This window comes from Malaclemys terrapin, chromosome 7, assembly GCF_027887155.1.
Source record: "Malaclemys terrapin pileata isolate rMalTer1 chromosome 7, rMalTer1.hap1, whole genome shotgun sequence".
Lineage (NCBI taxonomy): Eukaryota > Metazoa > Chordata > Testudines > Emydidae > Malaclemys > Malaclemys terrapin.
In genome coordinates, this window is record NC_071511.1 from 650,328 (window position 1) to 663,193 (window position 12,866).

A 12,866-nucleotide genomic window follows, 5' to 3' on the forward strand; every position below is an offset into this window, starting at 1 on the left:
ATCTGTACGCAGTATTCAAGATGTGGGCATACCATCGATTTATATAAGAGCAATAATATATTCTGTCTTATTCTCTATCCCCTTTTTAATGATTCCTAACACCCTGTTTGCTTTTTTGACCGCCTCTGCACACTGCGTGGACATCTTCAGAGAACTATCCATGATCCTTTTCCTGATTTGTTGTAGCTAAATTAGCCCCCATCATATTGTATGTATAGTTGGGGTTATTTTTTCCAATGTGCATTACTTTACATTTATCCACATTAAATTTCATTTGCCATTTTGTTGCCCAATCACTTAGTTTTGTGAGATCTTTTTGAAGTTCTTCACAGTCTGCTTTGGTCTTAACTATCTTGAGCAGTTTAGTATCATCTGCAAACTTTGCCACCTCACTTTTTACCCCTTTCTCCAGATCATTTATGAATAAGTTGAATAGGATTGGTCCTAGGACTGATCCTTGGGGAACACCACTAGTTACCCCTCTCCATTCTGAGAATTTACCATTAATTCCTACCCTTTGTTCCCTGTCTTTTAACCAGTTCTCAATCCATGAAAGGACCTTCCCTTTTATCCCATGACAACTTAATTTACATAAGAGCCTTTGGTGAGGGACCTTGTCAAAGGCTTTCTGGAAATCTAAGTACACTGTGTCCACTGGATCCCCCTTGTCCACATGTTTGTTGACCCCTTCAGAGAACTCTAATAGATTAGTAAGACACGATTTCCCTTTAGAGAAACCATGTTGACTTTTGCCCAACAATTTATGTTCTTCTATGTGTCTGACAATTTTATTCTTTACTATTGTTTCGACTAATTTGCCCGGTACCGACGTTAGACTTAGCAATTACAGACCGGTGGGATCACCTCTAGAGCCCTTTTTAAATATTGGTGTTACATTAGCTATCTTCCAGTCATTGGGTACAGAAGCCGATTTAAAGGAGAGGTTACAAACCCTAGTTAATAGTTACGCAGTTTCACATTTGAGTTCTTTCTGCTGATGTATACATCTTGGACTCGCCTGTCCGACTGTGTTAGGTGATGTTTCATTTGACAGTATTGCCAAGCAGATATAGGAACCATAAAGGATAGTGGGAATTTTAGGGACGTTACTTTAACTGATTGCTTCCAGCCTCTAAGGATTACGTTTTTGTTATGGAAAATGCTGTAGTGGCATACTTGTGCAGAAAGGCCATATATTACTTCTGCAACCCATCCGGTAACAGAGGCTTTTACTTTGGGAATTTTATTAACTGTCAGGTTTAAATCGGGTCGGCATTAAACTGTGTATTGGGCACAGTCTTCTCTGCCATCAGGCTCTCCCCTCTGTACCCCTCTGGTGTGCAGTAGTGGAACGCGCTCTGCGGTACATGAAAAGGTGCTTGCCTTGCAGAGCTCCTAATATCTATTGAAGCAGGGACCTCGTCTCTGCAGAGTCTCTTCTGGGCAGATGCATCTTTTGGTAACCTTTCCCTGTACAAAGGTTCACACAGGCTTACCCACTGCTACGTACAACTTTGTATGTTGGCATTTTACTAACTTCCCCTAGATGGCTGGGAATGCAAACCATTAAAGAATGGCAACTACTTGGATTTTTTTTCATTCTTTAAAATCTTCGGCATATCAAGATTCTTTGGAAGTGGAGAGCAGAAATAAAGGAGTCCATGAGAAGAATATGAAAATTTTAAATACCGAACAGAAACTCTACCCATGGATCGTTTTGAGCCATCCAGAACCCACTGAGGAGTAGCTTCATAGTCTTATAAACCCTGGACTGATATGTGGGCCTAAGTGACAGAGGTTTAGCTTGTGGTCTTCAGGCCTAAAACTTTTGGGATTTCAGTTTTGCTTTAATTGGATAGCTGAATGCAGCCTTGACAGTGGAGATGCTTCTCGAGATGCTTCATTAATCTAATTACCTAGCACTCCAACTTCCAGCCAGTTTTAGACTGTTGATACGTCTAATTACGCTATAATGTACGTGCACAAATAATCAACATTAAAGTCCGGTGAGCATTCAGGCCTGAGTTCTCTATTTTTTGATCTGTGTACATAAATGCAGCCTGAACAGTGGGTGTTGAGGATTTTCTTTTGAGAAAAAGTGCTGTGAAAATAGAGTGGATTTTTTTACAAGGCATTGGCGTATCGTTTACTAGTGCCTTAAACTAGTGAACCCTGATACTGCTGCAGCCACTCTATGGCTGGCTATTCTGGTAGCCATGTATGAAACAGACTTGCCCAACATGCCAAGGTTTGCCCTGGCAGGTATATTACATCTGGGTCTGACCATTTTCTTGATGCCCTACTGAAAGGTGTGTGTGGTCTCTGCCCAAAGCTAAGAACTAGCTGACTGTAATGGTTAGTGCAAGGTGTTTGTATGGAGAACAATTGTAGAGTTGTGTAACATGTAGGATGATATGTTCCAAATCTGTCGGAAGAGAAACCTGTCACCCGAGGAGGGGCAGTCTGAGAGCTGGCCCAAGCAGCATGAATAAGTCTACACTGGAATAAAAGACCTGTGGCTCGGCTGTGGCTGGCCCGGGTCAGATCGCTCGGGCTCATGGGGCTTGGACTGCAGGGCTAAACGTTCAGGCTTGGCCTGGAGCGCAGCCTTTGGTACCCTGCCCCCTCATGGGGTCCCAGAGCTCAGGCTGCAGCCCAAATCCTAAAATCTACACTGCCATTTTACAATCCCACAGTGTGAGCCCTGGTCAGCTGACCCAGGCCAGCCGTAGCCATGCCAAGGGTCTTTCGTTCTCATGGGGCAGGCCTACACTGGAATAATGACCATCCCTGGAGACAGTCTCTCTGCACTAGATACAGGCTGGAGATTTACAAAGACAAATGAACCCCAGGAGAGCTCTTGGAAGAGGGGGGCCCTGGGCTAAGAAACAATAGCTTGTGAGTGTATAAGCACAGAAGAAATGGCCCACATAGTTATCCATTACAGGAGGAGACTCTGTGAGCAGGGGTGGAGGGGTGACATGAAAAGTGGGTCCCACCATGAGCTGGACAGGTGCTGCAAAGACCAACCTTGGGTGAGAAATACCTTCTGAGACAGGTTAGTAACTTGGTAATAATTATAGGCTAGAGAGTGCAGCTTATGTTTATCCTGTAATCTTACGTTTCCAAAGCCTTATACTCATTTATATTGGAATCTCTAGCTCAAGCGCTGTTACAGACCGATCTGTTTGGTTTCACTACAGACATGTCTAAGTGCCTTGTGCTAAGGAGAGAGTTGCACTGTGGTGAAACCAATGAGCAGGGAGGCCTGCTTCCATGGAGGCAGTGGATTGGTGCACGTTGCAGGTGCCCAGAAGATAGGGGATTGGGCGCTCGAGTGTAACAAGGTGGGGTGTGTAAATTACTAGCCTGCATTGGGACAGAGCGGGACTTCGAGGGCCAGAAGCAGAACGCCTAGGTTACTAGCAGCCAGTGGCAGGGGAGTGTTTCCTTTGGTGGGCTTCCAATCCTTCACTGCCACCTGCTCACACCGGGAGGATCTTGCCCAGGGACCTCTTTGACATTGGGCCCAGGGGTACCTGAGGGTTACAGAGATCCCCTGGGTTCGGAGTCTACCTGCTAGTCCCCCAGAGAATGCCATGGAAGGCCAGCGAAATCATTGCGAGAGGCATGTGCAGTTAATGTGTAAGAAGATATGTGTATATACAGGAAATTGTGTCCTTAAGGCCTTGTAATTCTAGGCAGGTCACTCAAAGGTAGCATGCTTTGAGAAAAACGTTGCCAGACAGGAGGTGGTAGACATTTATTGCCCTAGCTAAGCACTAAGTACAGTGTGTTATGTGTTGCAGTAGATGTCTATTAGCATCCTAAGACAAATGCTAATGAAGATCTTGTGGAGATTTCAGAAGGAAGTTAACAGGGAGAGGTAAACAGTGGGGCGTGAGGGTTTTCAGGTGAAGGTCAGATGTTTGATCTGGTATTTCTTGGGGTGGAAAAAAGACGCCCTGGCATCTCTCACCCAAGAAATAAACTGACAGTGGGTTTGCTTCATGAAAAGGGAATCTCAGCCAGGCTTGTCTGAAAATGCTGCAAAGAACTTTGGGTGAGAAATGTTTTTGGACAGGAGGAGAACTTGTTAGGTGAGTTTAGACCATAGAAAGTGTGGTATGAGTTTGTTGTCTATTAACCTTTTGTTTCCAATACAGAAGAACCTCAGAGTTTAACACAGTACTGTAATCTATTTGCTTTTTTTTTTTTTTTTTGGTCTCTACTTCCGGTTCCAAATGAGGTGTGTGGTTGACTGCTCAGTTCGTAACTCTGGTGTTCGTAACTCTGAGGTTCCTCTGTATTTGTTTTCTATTGCATGAATCTCTGTTCTTTGCTAAAGAAACTTATACTTGCTTTCTTTAAACACACACCACTTAGATTTGTTTAAAGTGGAGCTGTAATGTAAGGTGGGCTAATAAGCTGTTGTGGCCTGTTCCTTTGAGAACAGCGGTTCTGGTAATTGCGTGTCTGGTGGAGCAGGGGCTGTTTGGAGGACTTGGGGTGTATCTATTGCTAACCTGTAGAGGGGCAGCAGAGCACAAATGAAGGAGTGTTTGTGCTGTCTGTCCCTGGGGTTGTCAGAGACCCAACCCCTGGCAGATGAAGACAAGATGGTCTCACACTTAGGGCAGGTGGTAGCAAAGTGCCTCACAGCCTACCCCCGGGGGTGTCGCTGCAGGGCCGCCCGGGGGGGGGCAAGTGGGGCAATTTACCCTGGGCCCCCACGAGAGTTTTCGGCGGGTCTTCATCGGCAGGTCCTTCAGTGCCACTGAACACACCCGGATCAAGTGAAGGACCCGCTGTCAAAGACCCGGAGCTTCTTCCGCTCCGGGTCTTCGGCGGCAATTCGGTGGCGGGTCCTTCACTCGCTCCGGGACCCGCCGCCAAAGTGCCCCGAAGACCCGGAGCGGAAGGACCCCCGCCGCCAAAGACCCCAGGTCCCCTGAATCCTCTGGGCGGCCCTGGTCCCATGTGACAACAGTCTTTCTACACCCCTAATACTGCTGCAGTGAGTGTCTTCAAGAGCAAACCAGGCAGTTGCTTTTCAGCACCAAGAGATTGATTTAGGTGATGGGAGCACATCCATCTGATTCCAAGCCAAGCAGTTTCTCAAGGAGTCCCCTGGCTCCTTGACTTCATAGCTGGCTTTTCAGCTAAAGGGATGTGGGTGCTGAGATTGTGGCCAGAAATGTGGCCACCATGATGCTATGAGATAATGGGGACTCTTCTTTCTGTTTGATAGGTTTGAGAGCACTGTGCAGGTCAGCAAACTGCAGGACCTCATCAACCGCAGTAAAATGGCCAGATGTAGAGGACGATTTGTCTGCCCAGTCATTCTGTACAAGGGAAAGGTAAAGCTGCATAAGCACATTTGTCTCTGTTTGCTTTAACTTCAGGAATGTCCTTTCTCCCTGCATTTGGAACAGTGTTTACTGGAGCTGTGCAGAGGCAGGTCTTTATGGGCCATCAGCTCTCTTGCCCCCTCCATTTACTGGAGATAATGCTGCCTGCTTCTTATTTATAATGTCACCTGAAAGTGAGAACAGGCATTCGCGTGGCACTTTTGTAGCCGTCATTGCAATGCCAGATGCGCTAAACATTCGTATGCCCCTTCATGCTTCAGCCACCATTCTGGAGGATATGCTGATGATGTTCGTTAAAAAAAATAGTGCATTAATTAAATTTGCGACTGAACTCCTTGGGGGAAAATTGTATGTATCCTGTTCTATTTTACCCGCATTCTGCCATATATTTCATGTTATAGCAATCTCGGATGATGACCCAGCACATTTGATTTATGAACACTGTCACTGAAAATTTGACAAAATGCAAAGAAGGTGCCAATGTGAGATTTCTAAAAATAGCTACAGCGCACTACCAAAGGTTTAAGAATCAGAAGTGCCTTCCAAAATCTGAGCGGGACAAGGTGTGGAGTTTGCTTTCAGAAGTTTGACGTGGAAACTACAGAACCCGAACCACCAAAAAAGAAAATCAACCTTCTGCTGGTGGCATCTGACGCAGATGATGAAAACTGAACATGGGTCGGTCCACACTGCTTTGGATTGTTATCGGGCAGAACCCGTCATCTGCATGGACGCATGTCCTCTGGAATGGTGGCTGATGCATGAAGGGACATATGACTCTTGAGTGCATCTGGCATGTAAATATCTTGCGACGCTGGTTACAACAGTGCCATGTGAACACCTGTTCTCACTTTCAGGTGATATTGTAAACAAGAAGCAGGCAGCATTATCTCCTGCAAATGTAACCAAACTTGTTTTGTCTGTGCGATTGGCTGAACAAGAAGTAGGACTGAGTGGACTTATAGGCTCTAAAGTTTTAGATTATTTTATTTTTGAACTCAGTTATTTTTTTGTACATAATTCTACATTTGTAAGTTCAGCTTTCATGATAAAAAGATTGCACTACAGTACTTGTATTAGGTGAATTGAAATACCGTATATACTTGTTCATAAGCTGAATATTTTTGGTAAAAAAGTGATGCATCAAAGAGGGGGGTTCGGCTTATAAACGGGTCTACACCAAAATTTGATGATTTTAAACTCTATGGAATCATTGAATTGAAGATCTAATATATTGTTGTTTTGTTTACCTGGAGCGTCTGCAAGCATGGAGCCCCTCAGTTCCCTGTGGCCGCGGTTTGCCATTCCCAGCCAATGGAAGCTGTGGGAAGTGGCGCCACGTCCTGCAGCTCCCATTGGCTGGGAAAGGCAAACTGCAGCCACTGGGAGCTGAGCGGCTCCGTGCCTGTGAACGCTCCAGGTAAACAAAATGTCCAGGCCTGCTAGCAGCTTACCCTAATGGGCCAGGAGCCAAAGTTTTTGCCAACCCCTGAAATATAGGGTCGGATTATGAAAGGGTCATACAGTTTTTGCTATTTTTACCTAACCATCTTAGGGGGTCGGCTTATAAACGAACGGGCTAATGAACGAGTATATACGGTATACTATTTCTTTTGTTTATTACAGTGGAAATATTTGTAATAAAAAATAAACATAAAGTAAGCAATGTACACTTTGTATTCTGTGTTGTAATCGAAATCAATATATTTGAAAATGTAAAAAACTTCCAAAAATATTTAAATAAATGGTGGAGCGATTAATTTTTTTAATCGCTTGTCAGCCCTATTATTTTCACATAGCAATTCACCAGAGCCCCTGAAAATTTCTGAGGTTCATGTTCAACCGATTTTGGACTGTCAGTAGCCCCTTGGATATTCATGAAATGCAAGGCTGTAGCAGCGACATTCCTGCAAAGGTCAGGAGTCCACGTAATTCCTTACCTGGACGACTGGCTGGTCCAGATCTCAGGTACTCTCCAGTGTAGCCACTATTTGTACCACTTCCGATGTGCTGGAGCTCCTAATCAGTACAGAGAAATCCATTCTGTCTCCTGTTCAAAGAACAGAATTTGTTGGGGGGGTCCTGGACTCTAGCAAGGCCAGGCTTTCCTGCCAGAGCCACGGTTCCAGACAAAGTGGGTTGTTGCTCTAGATCTAGAGGTGCACGGTCACCACGGTTCAGAACAGCCTCAGTCTTCTAGGACGCATATGCACTTATATGATGTGGCATGTCAGACTGCACCTCCAGAGCACCACAGGGTTGGCTAGCCATGGTGTACTCATCAGCTCATCATTATATAGGCCTGCTTGGGTCTTGTCCTCCCTGTACTAGTGGGTAGAACATGCAAGGAGTTCCCTTTGCCCCTCCACTACAGACTCTCAACCTAGTCACAGATGCATCAGATCTAGGTTGGGGAGCCACTTAGGTCCTTGTCAGACTCAGGGCCTTTGGTCTCCCCAGGATCTAAGTCTCCATATGAATATCAAGGAGCTCTTGGCCATCTCTTTGGCTTCCGTGGCATTCCTTCTGCATATCGGGGTGGAATTTGTTGTTACTCATGGACAACACAGCAGCCATGTTCTATGTAAACAAGCAATGTGGGGAGAGGGGTAGAAGGAGGCTTGTCAAAGTTATGCCAGGAGGCGATCCTCCTTTGGGATTTCTGCATCACCAGTTCCATCAGTCTGAAAGCTGCTTACCTTCTGGGAGTTTGAACCGTCTGGCTGACCACCTGAGCAGGTCGTTTGCAGGACATCACGAGGGGTCTCTTCAACCAGATGTGTCCAGGTCCATTTTCCAGCGGTGGGGAATTCCTCAATATGGTTGCAACAAGAGAAAACAAAAAAGTCATCTTTGTTGTTCCCAAGTGGGTCACTGCCCAGGTTCACTGACAGACGCTTTCCTCCTGGCCCGGTCAAGAGGTCTGCTGTATGCCTTCCCACCAGTTCTGCTCCTGCCCAAAGTCCTATCTGAAGTCAAGCAAGATTCTGCTCACCTTATTCTAAGAGCCCCTGCATGGCCCTGTCAACACTGGGGCTAGTAGAATTGAAAACCACTGATCAGACCTCCGCTGCTACTCCCAAGAGATGTGAATGTGATCTCCCAGGGCCACGGCCACTTCCTTCATCCCAGCCTTCAAGCCCTGCACCTCACTGCTTGGATGCTTCATGGCTGACTACCCCAAACGAGTTTGCTCTCGGGGGGTGCAGGAAGCCCTCCAGTACATTGAGTAACCTTGATAAATGGAAGAGGTTCTCTGTCTGGGCCATACAAAGAGGCACGCCTCCTATCTCAAGCTCTAAATTGCCATTATCGTGGACTGTCTTTTGTTTCTGAACCAGGAAGGTTAGCTCTTAGTTCCATCAGCATCCACCTGGCAGCTATCTCAACTTTCCACCCTCCTGTGGATAACCAATCAACTTTTTCAAACCCTATGTCCATCAGATTTCTAAGAGGTTTGCAGAAGATTGTACCCACAGGTGTCATAGCCCAGTTCCACAGTAGAGTTTAAATTTAGTGCTAGCAAAGTTGATGGGTCCCTCCATTTAAGCCACTAGCAACTTGCTCTCTGTTATATCTGTCTATGAAAGTGGGTTTTCTGGTTGCTATAACCTTGGCCAGGAGAAATGGAGAGCTGTAAGATTTAGTATCAGTCTCTCTGTACAACTTTCCTTGGGGACTAGCTTTTTCCTTTGACTGCACCCTAAATTCCTGTCTGAAGTGGTTTCCGAATTTCACATGAATCAAACCATTTATTTCCTGACTTTCTTTCCAAAGCCCCAGTTGAGTAGAGGGGAAGAAAAGCTCCATACTCTAAATGTTAGAAGAGCTTTGGCTTTTTATTGGATTGAACTAGAGCTCTACTCTTCGTCACAGTGTCAGGCAGAGTAAAGGGCCACCCAGAGGGTCTCTGCCCTCATTCATTTATGCCACTGATTACTCAGAGGTGGAACATCAGGTGAAGTGATGGCTCACTTGACCAGGTCACAGGCAGCTTTTGCTGTCTTTCTGGCTTGTATTCACATTCTGATATTTGTAGGTTGGCAACCTGGTCAGCACGCCATACGTTTGCCTCTCACTCTGCCATCTCCCATCAATCTAGAGGCAATGCCAGATTTGGACAAGTGCTCCTACAGTCTTTGAGTAGACTCCAAGCCCAGCTCCAGCTCAAACCACGTGAGAGTCACCTACAGTGAAATGGACGTGAGCAATCACTTGAAGAAAAAACAGGTCCCTACCTTTCCATCATGGTGGTTCTTCAAGACGTGTTGCACATGCCCATTCCACAGCTTTCCCTCCTTCCCCTCTCAGTCGGAGTCTTTCCCGGGGAGAAAGGAACTGAGGGGAGTTGGGTAGGGTTACCATTCGTCCGGATTTACCCGGACATGTCCTCCTTTTTGTGTTAAAAATAGCGTCCGGGGGGGAATTTGTAAATCATTAAAAATGTCCAGGATTTCCCCCCCATGCAGAGCAGAGCGAGTGGCTGGGAGGGCTGCAGGAAAGTCAGCCGCTCGTATGGGGCTCTGGAGCAGCTGTAGAGCTCCTCCTCCCCCCCCCCCCCCCCCGCTGCATTCTGAGCCGGTCTGCCGGGCCGTTTGCATCGGGCCTCGGCAGCTCCTCCTCCCTGGCAGCCCAGCGCCCCGCTCCGGCAGCACTGTGCAGGGCCAGGGACCGGGTTGTGTGTTGCGCTGGGGAGCGCAGCCACGTGTCCGGCTCCGCACAGAGCCCAACACCCTGTTCTGAGCGGCGGGGTAAGGGGGCCAGGGGGCAGGAGAAGGGGCAGGGAGATTTTGGAGGGGGCAGTCAAGAGACGGGGGGGGTTCGGGAGCTCGGGGGGGGGCTTTTTGGGGGTGGTGGAGAAGGTTTTGGGCAGTCAGGATACTGGTAGGGGGTAGGGTCCTGGGGGGCAGTTTGGGGGGGGGTCTTAGGAGGGGGCAGTCAGGGGACAAGGAGCGGGGGGGGGGAGTTTGGGAGTTCTGGGGGGGGTTCGGGAGCTCGGGGGGGGCTTTTTGGGGGTGGTGGAGAAGGTTTTGGGCAGTCAGGATACTGGTAGGGGGTAGGGTCCTGGGGGGCAGTTTGGGGGGGGGTCTTAGGAGGGGGCAGTCGGGACAAGGAGCGGGGGGGGGAGTTTGGGAGTTCTGGGGGGGGCTGTCAGGGGGCAGGGGTGGGGAGAGGGATCGGAGCAGTCGGAACAGGGAGCAGAGGGGTTTAGATGGGTCGGTAGTTCTGGGGGGGGGCTGTCAGGGGACAAGGAGCAGGGAGGGTTGGGAGTTCTGGGGGGGGCTGTCAGGGGGTGGGGAGTGGTTGGATGGGGCGTGGGAGTCCCAGGGGTCTGTCTGGGGGTGGGGGTGTGGATAAGGGTTGGGGCAATCAGGGTACAGGTAGGGGTAGGCTCCTAGGGGGCCAGTTAGGATGGGGGGAGGGTCCCAGGAGGGGGCAGTCAGGGGACAAGGAACAGGGGAGGGTTGGGGGTTCTGAGGGGGCAGGGCTAGGGCAGGGGCGGGGCTCCTCCCGTTCTCTTTTTTGCTTGCTGAAATATGGTAACCCTAGAGTTGGGGGCAGTGTGGTCCTCTGTAGCTGCATGCAGTGGTGTGAGGCACAAGAGGGCGCTCCAGCTGCCCCAACAAGTTCTGTGGAGGGGGAAATCTCCAACTGTGTGTGAGGTGCACGTTACTCCTGGGGGCATTCTGTGCCAAAACGTTAAAAATTCTGTGCACGATATTTACAAATTCTGCAAATTTTATTTGTCAAAATAACACTACATAATCACACCAGTTTGAGTTATTTTGGTAATTTATTTCAAAATACCTGTCAGCAAGTATGTCTGTAACAATACAGACACACACAAAAATTCCCCCAGGAGTAGAGAGTTAAAGAAATCCTGTGACAACCCAGTTCCTGTTTCTCTGCCCCCTTCCTCTGCCCCCCTCCCCTGAGCCCAGCCGGACCCCCCCCAGCCCAGACACCCCCTCTCCCCCCTTCTCACCCAGGAATCCAGAGGGAGAAACAGCCTGATGCTTGGTCCCAGGCTTGCACAGAGTTTCTTGCGTGCCGCCCTCTCCTTCCCTCAGGGCATGCTGGGAACTGCAGATGCCAGGAACCCTCTAGCTTCTCCTCCGGCCCCAGCAGTGTCTTCTATGTAAGAGCTGGCCTCTGCCGGGTCCAGCAGCCCCTAGTGGTGGCTAGGAGCACTACAGCTCATTTCTGTGGGGGAAAGGAAATTCTGTGTGCACAATGTTAATTTTTGCAAAATTCTGCATTGCGCAGTGGCACAGAATTCCCCCAGGAGTAGCACATGCACCTACAGTGGAAGGACATGTGCGGCACAACTCTAAGAACTATGCTAACCGTCTTTTGTCTCATGATGTCTTACCTGAAACACGTTCATTTTGACTTGGATAGGACAGTGTCACATGGACTGACCTGGCTGGCCCTTAAGAACGAGTGAATCGATGTCATCAGTTGTTTGGGGGGGGGTAGTGAGGTAACGATTGGGAAGATCAGGTTCAGCCAGTATGTTATCAAAACTCCAACGTGACTAACTTAGTGAGAGCGAGGAAGATACAGGCACTAGAGGTCAGCAATGTGGAAAGAATTAATCCTGAAATTTGTCTGGAAAATACAGAAGCTAATGAAAAATAATCCAGACCATAGACACTCAGTTCCAGGGAGAAACCTGTGAAGCGAGAATGCTGAGATAGCGGGCGCTCAGTGGACAGAAACGAGACATGGGCTTTCAGTGTAAATGGGCAGGAGGCCTGCAGAGGGATACAGCTTCTATAAGTCATTAATAACGACGTTTTCTCCAGCATGTTTGTAGGTCAGCGACCCTGGCTGGATGGGGGGAACTGTATGGACGTACTGGGTACAACTACATTTTCTCAGGTAAGTGAGGCAGCACAGATATTTGAGTGGGCTGGCCAATGCCTGCAAATCAGTGTGAATGTAACACCTGTGCGCATTTGGGGGTGTGGGCGTGGGCCAGTGTGATGTCATCCCTGTCTAGTATGGTGCCACCTGGAATACAGTGTCTATTTCTGGGCTCCTGATTACTAGAAAGGTATTGATACAGCTGAGAGTTCAATGAGCAGTAGCAAAAAATGTTTGTGGGATGGAGGAGGTGACTTATGGAGATCAGTATATCTAGCTTGGTTAAAGGGTAGCTGGTGGGGAGCATTGGTCTCAAATATTTGAAGGGTGTTGTCACTAACAGGGTGAAAAACTTCTTGTATTACATGGAATAAAATAGGAATAAGGGCATAAAATCTAGGTTTAGGGTTGTAACTCTGGTAATGGGAGCATGTATTAGTCGGTGAGAGTCTCAAGGGAAGTGGTAGGAGCCCATAACCCAGATCTTCTAAAACTAGACTGGACAAAACACTAATGCGCATGGGTAACTTTTCTGCCGTAGCTGTCAGGGAATGGTTCTGTGCTCTAATGGCATCTTTCCGCTCTAGATTCCATCCTGGAATAGACCTGTCTAGGTTGTCCAAA

The 12,866-nt window shown here is 48.0% G+C and overlaps 1 protein-coding gene across 2 annotated transcripts in view; it reads left to right on the forward strand.

The window, feature by feature from the left end:
* The window catches only part of MTMR14 (myotubularin related protein 14), a 62,460-nt gene that overhangs the window by 13,873 nt on the left and 35,721 nt on the right, over positions 1-12,866 (forward strand). For both annotated transcript variants that reach the window (XM_054034151.1, XM_054034152.1), the window contains exons 3-4: positions 5,252-5,360; positions 12,182-12,257. In XM_054034151.1, the coding sequence (XP_053890126.1) occupies positions 5,252-5,360; positions 12,182-12,257 (185 nt within the window). The remainder of the gene's footprint in view (positions 1-5,251; positions 5,361-12,181; positions 12,258-12,866) is intronic.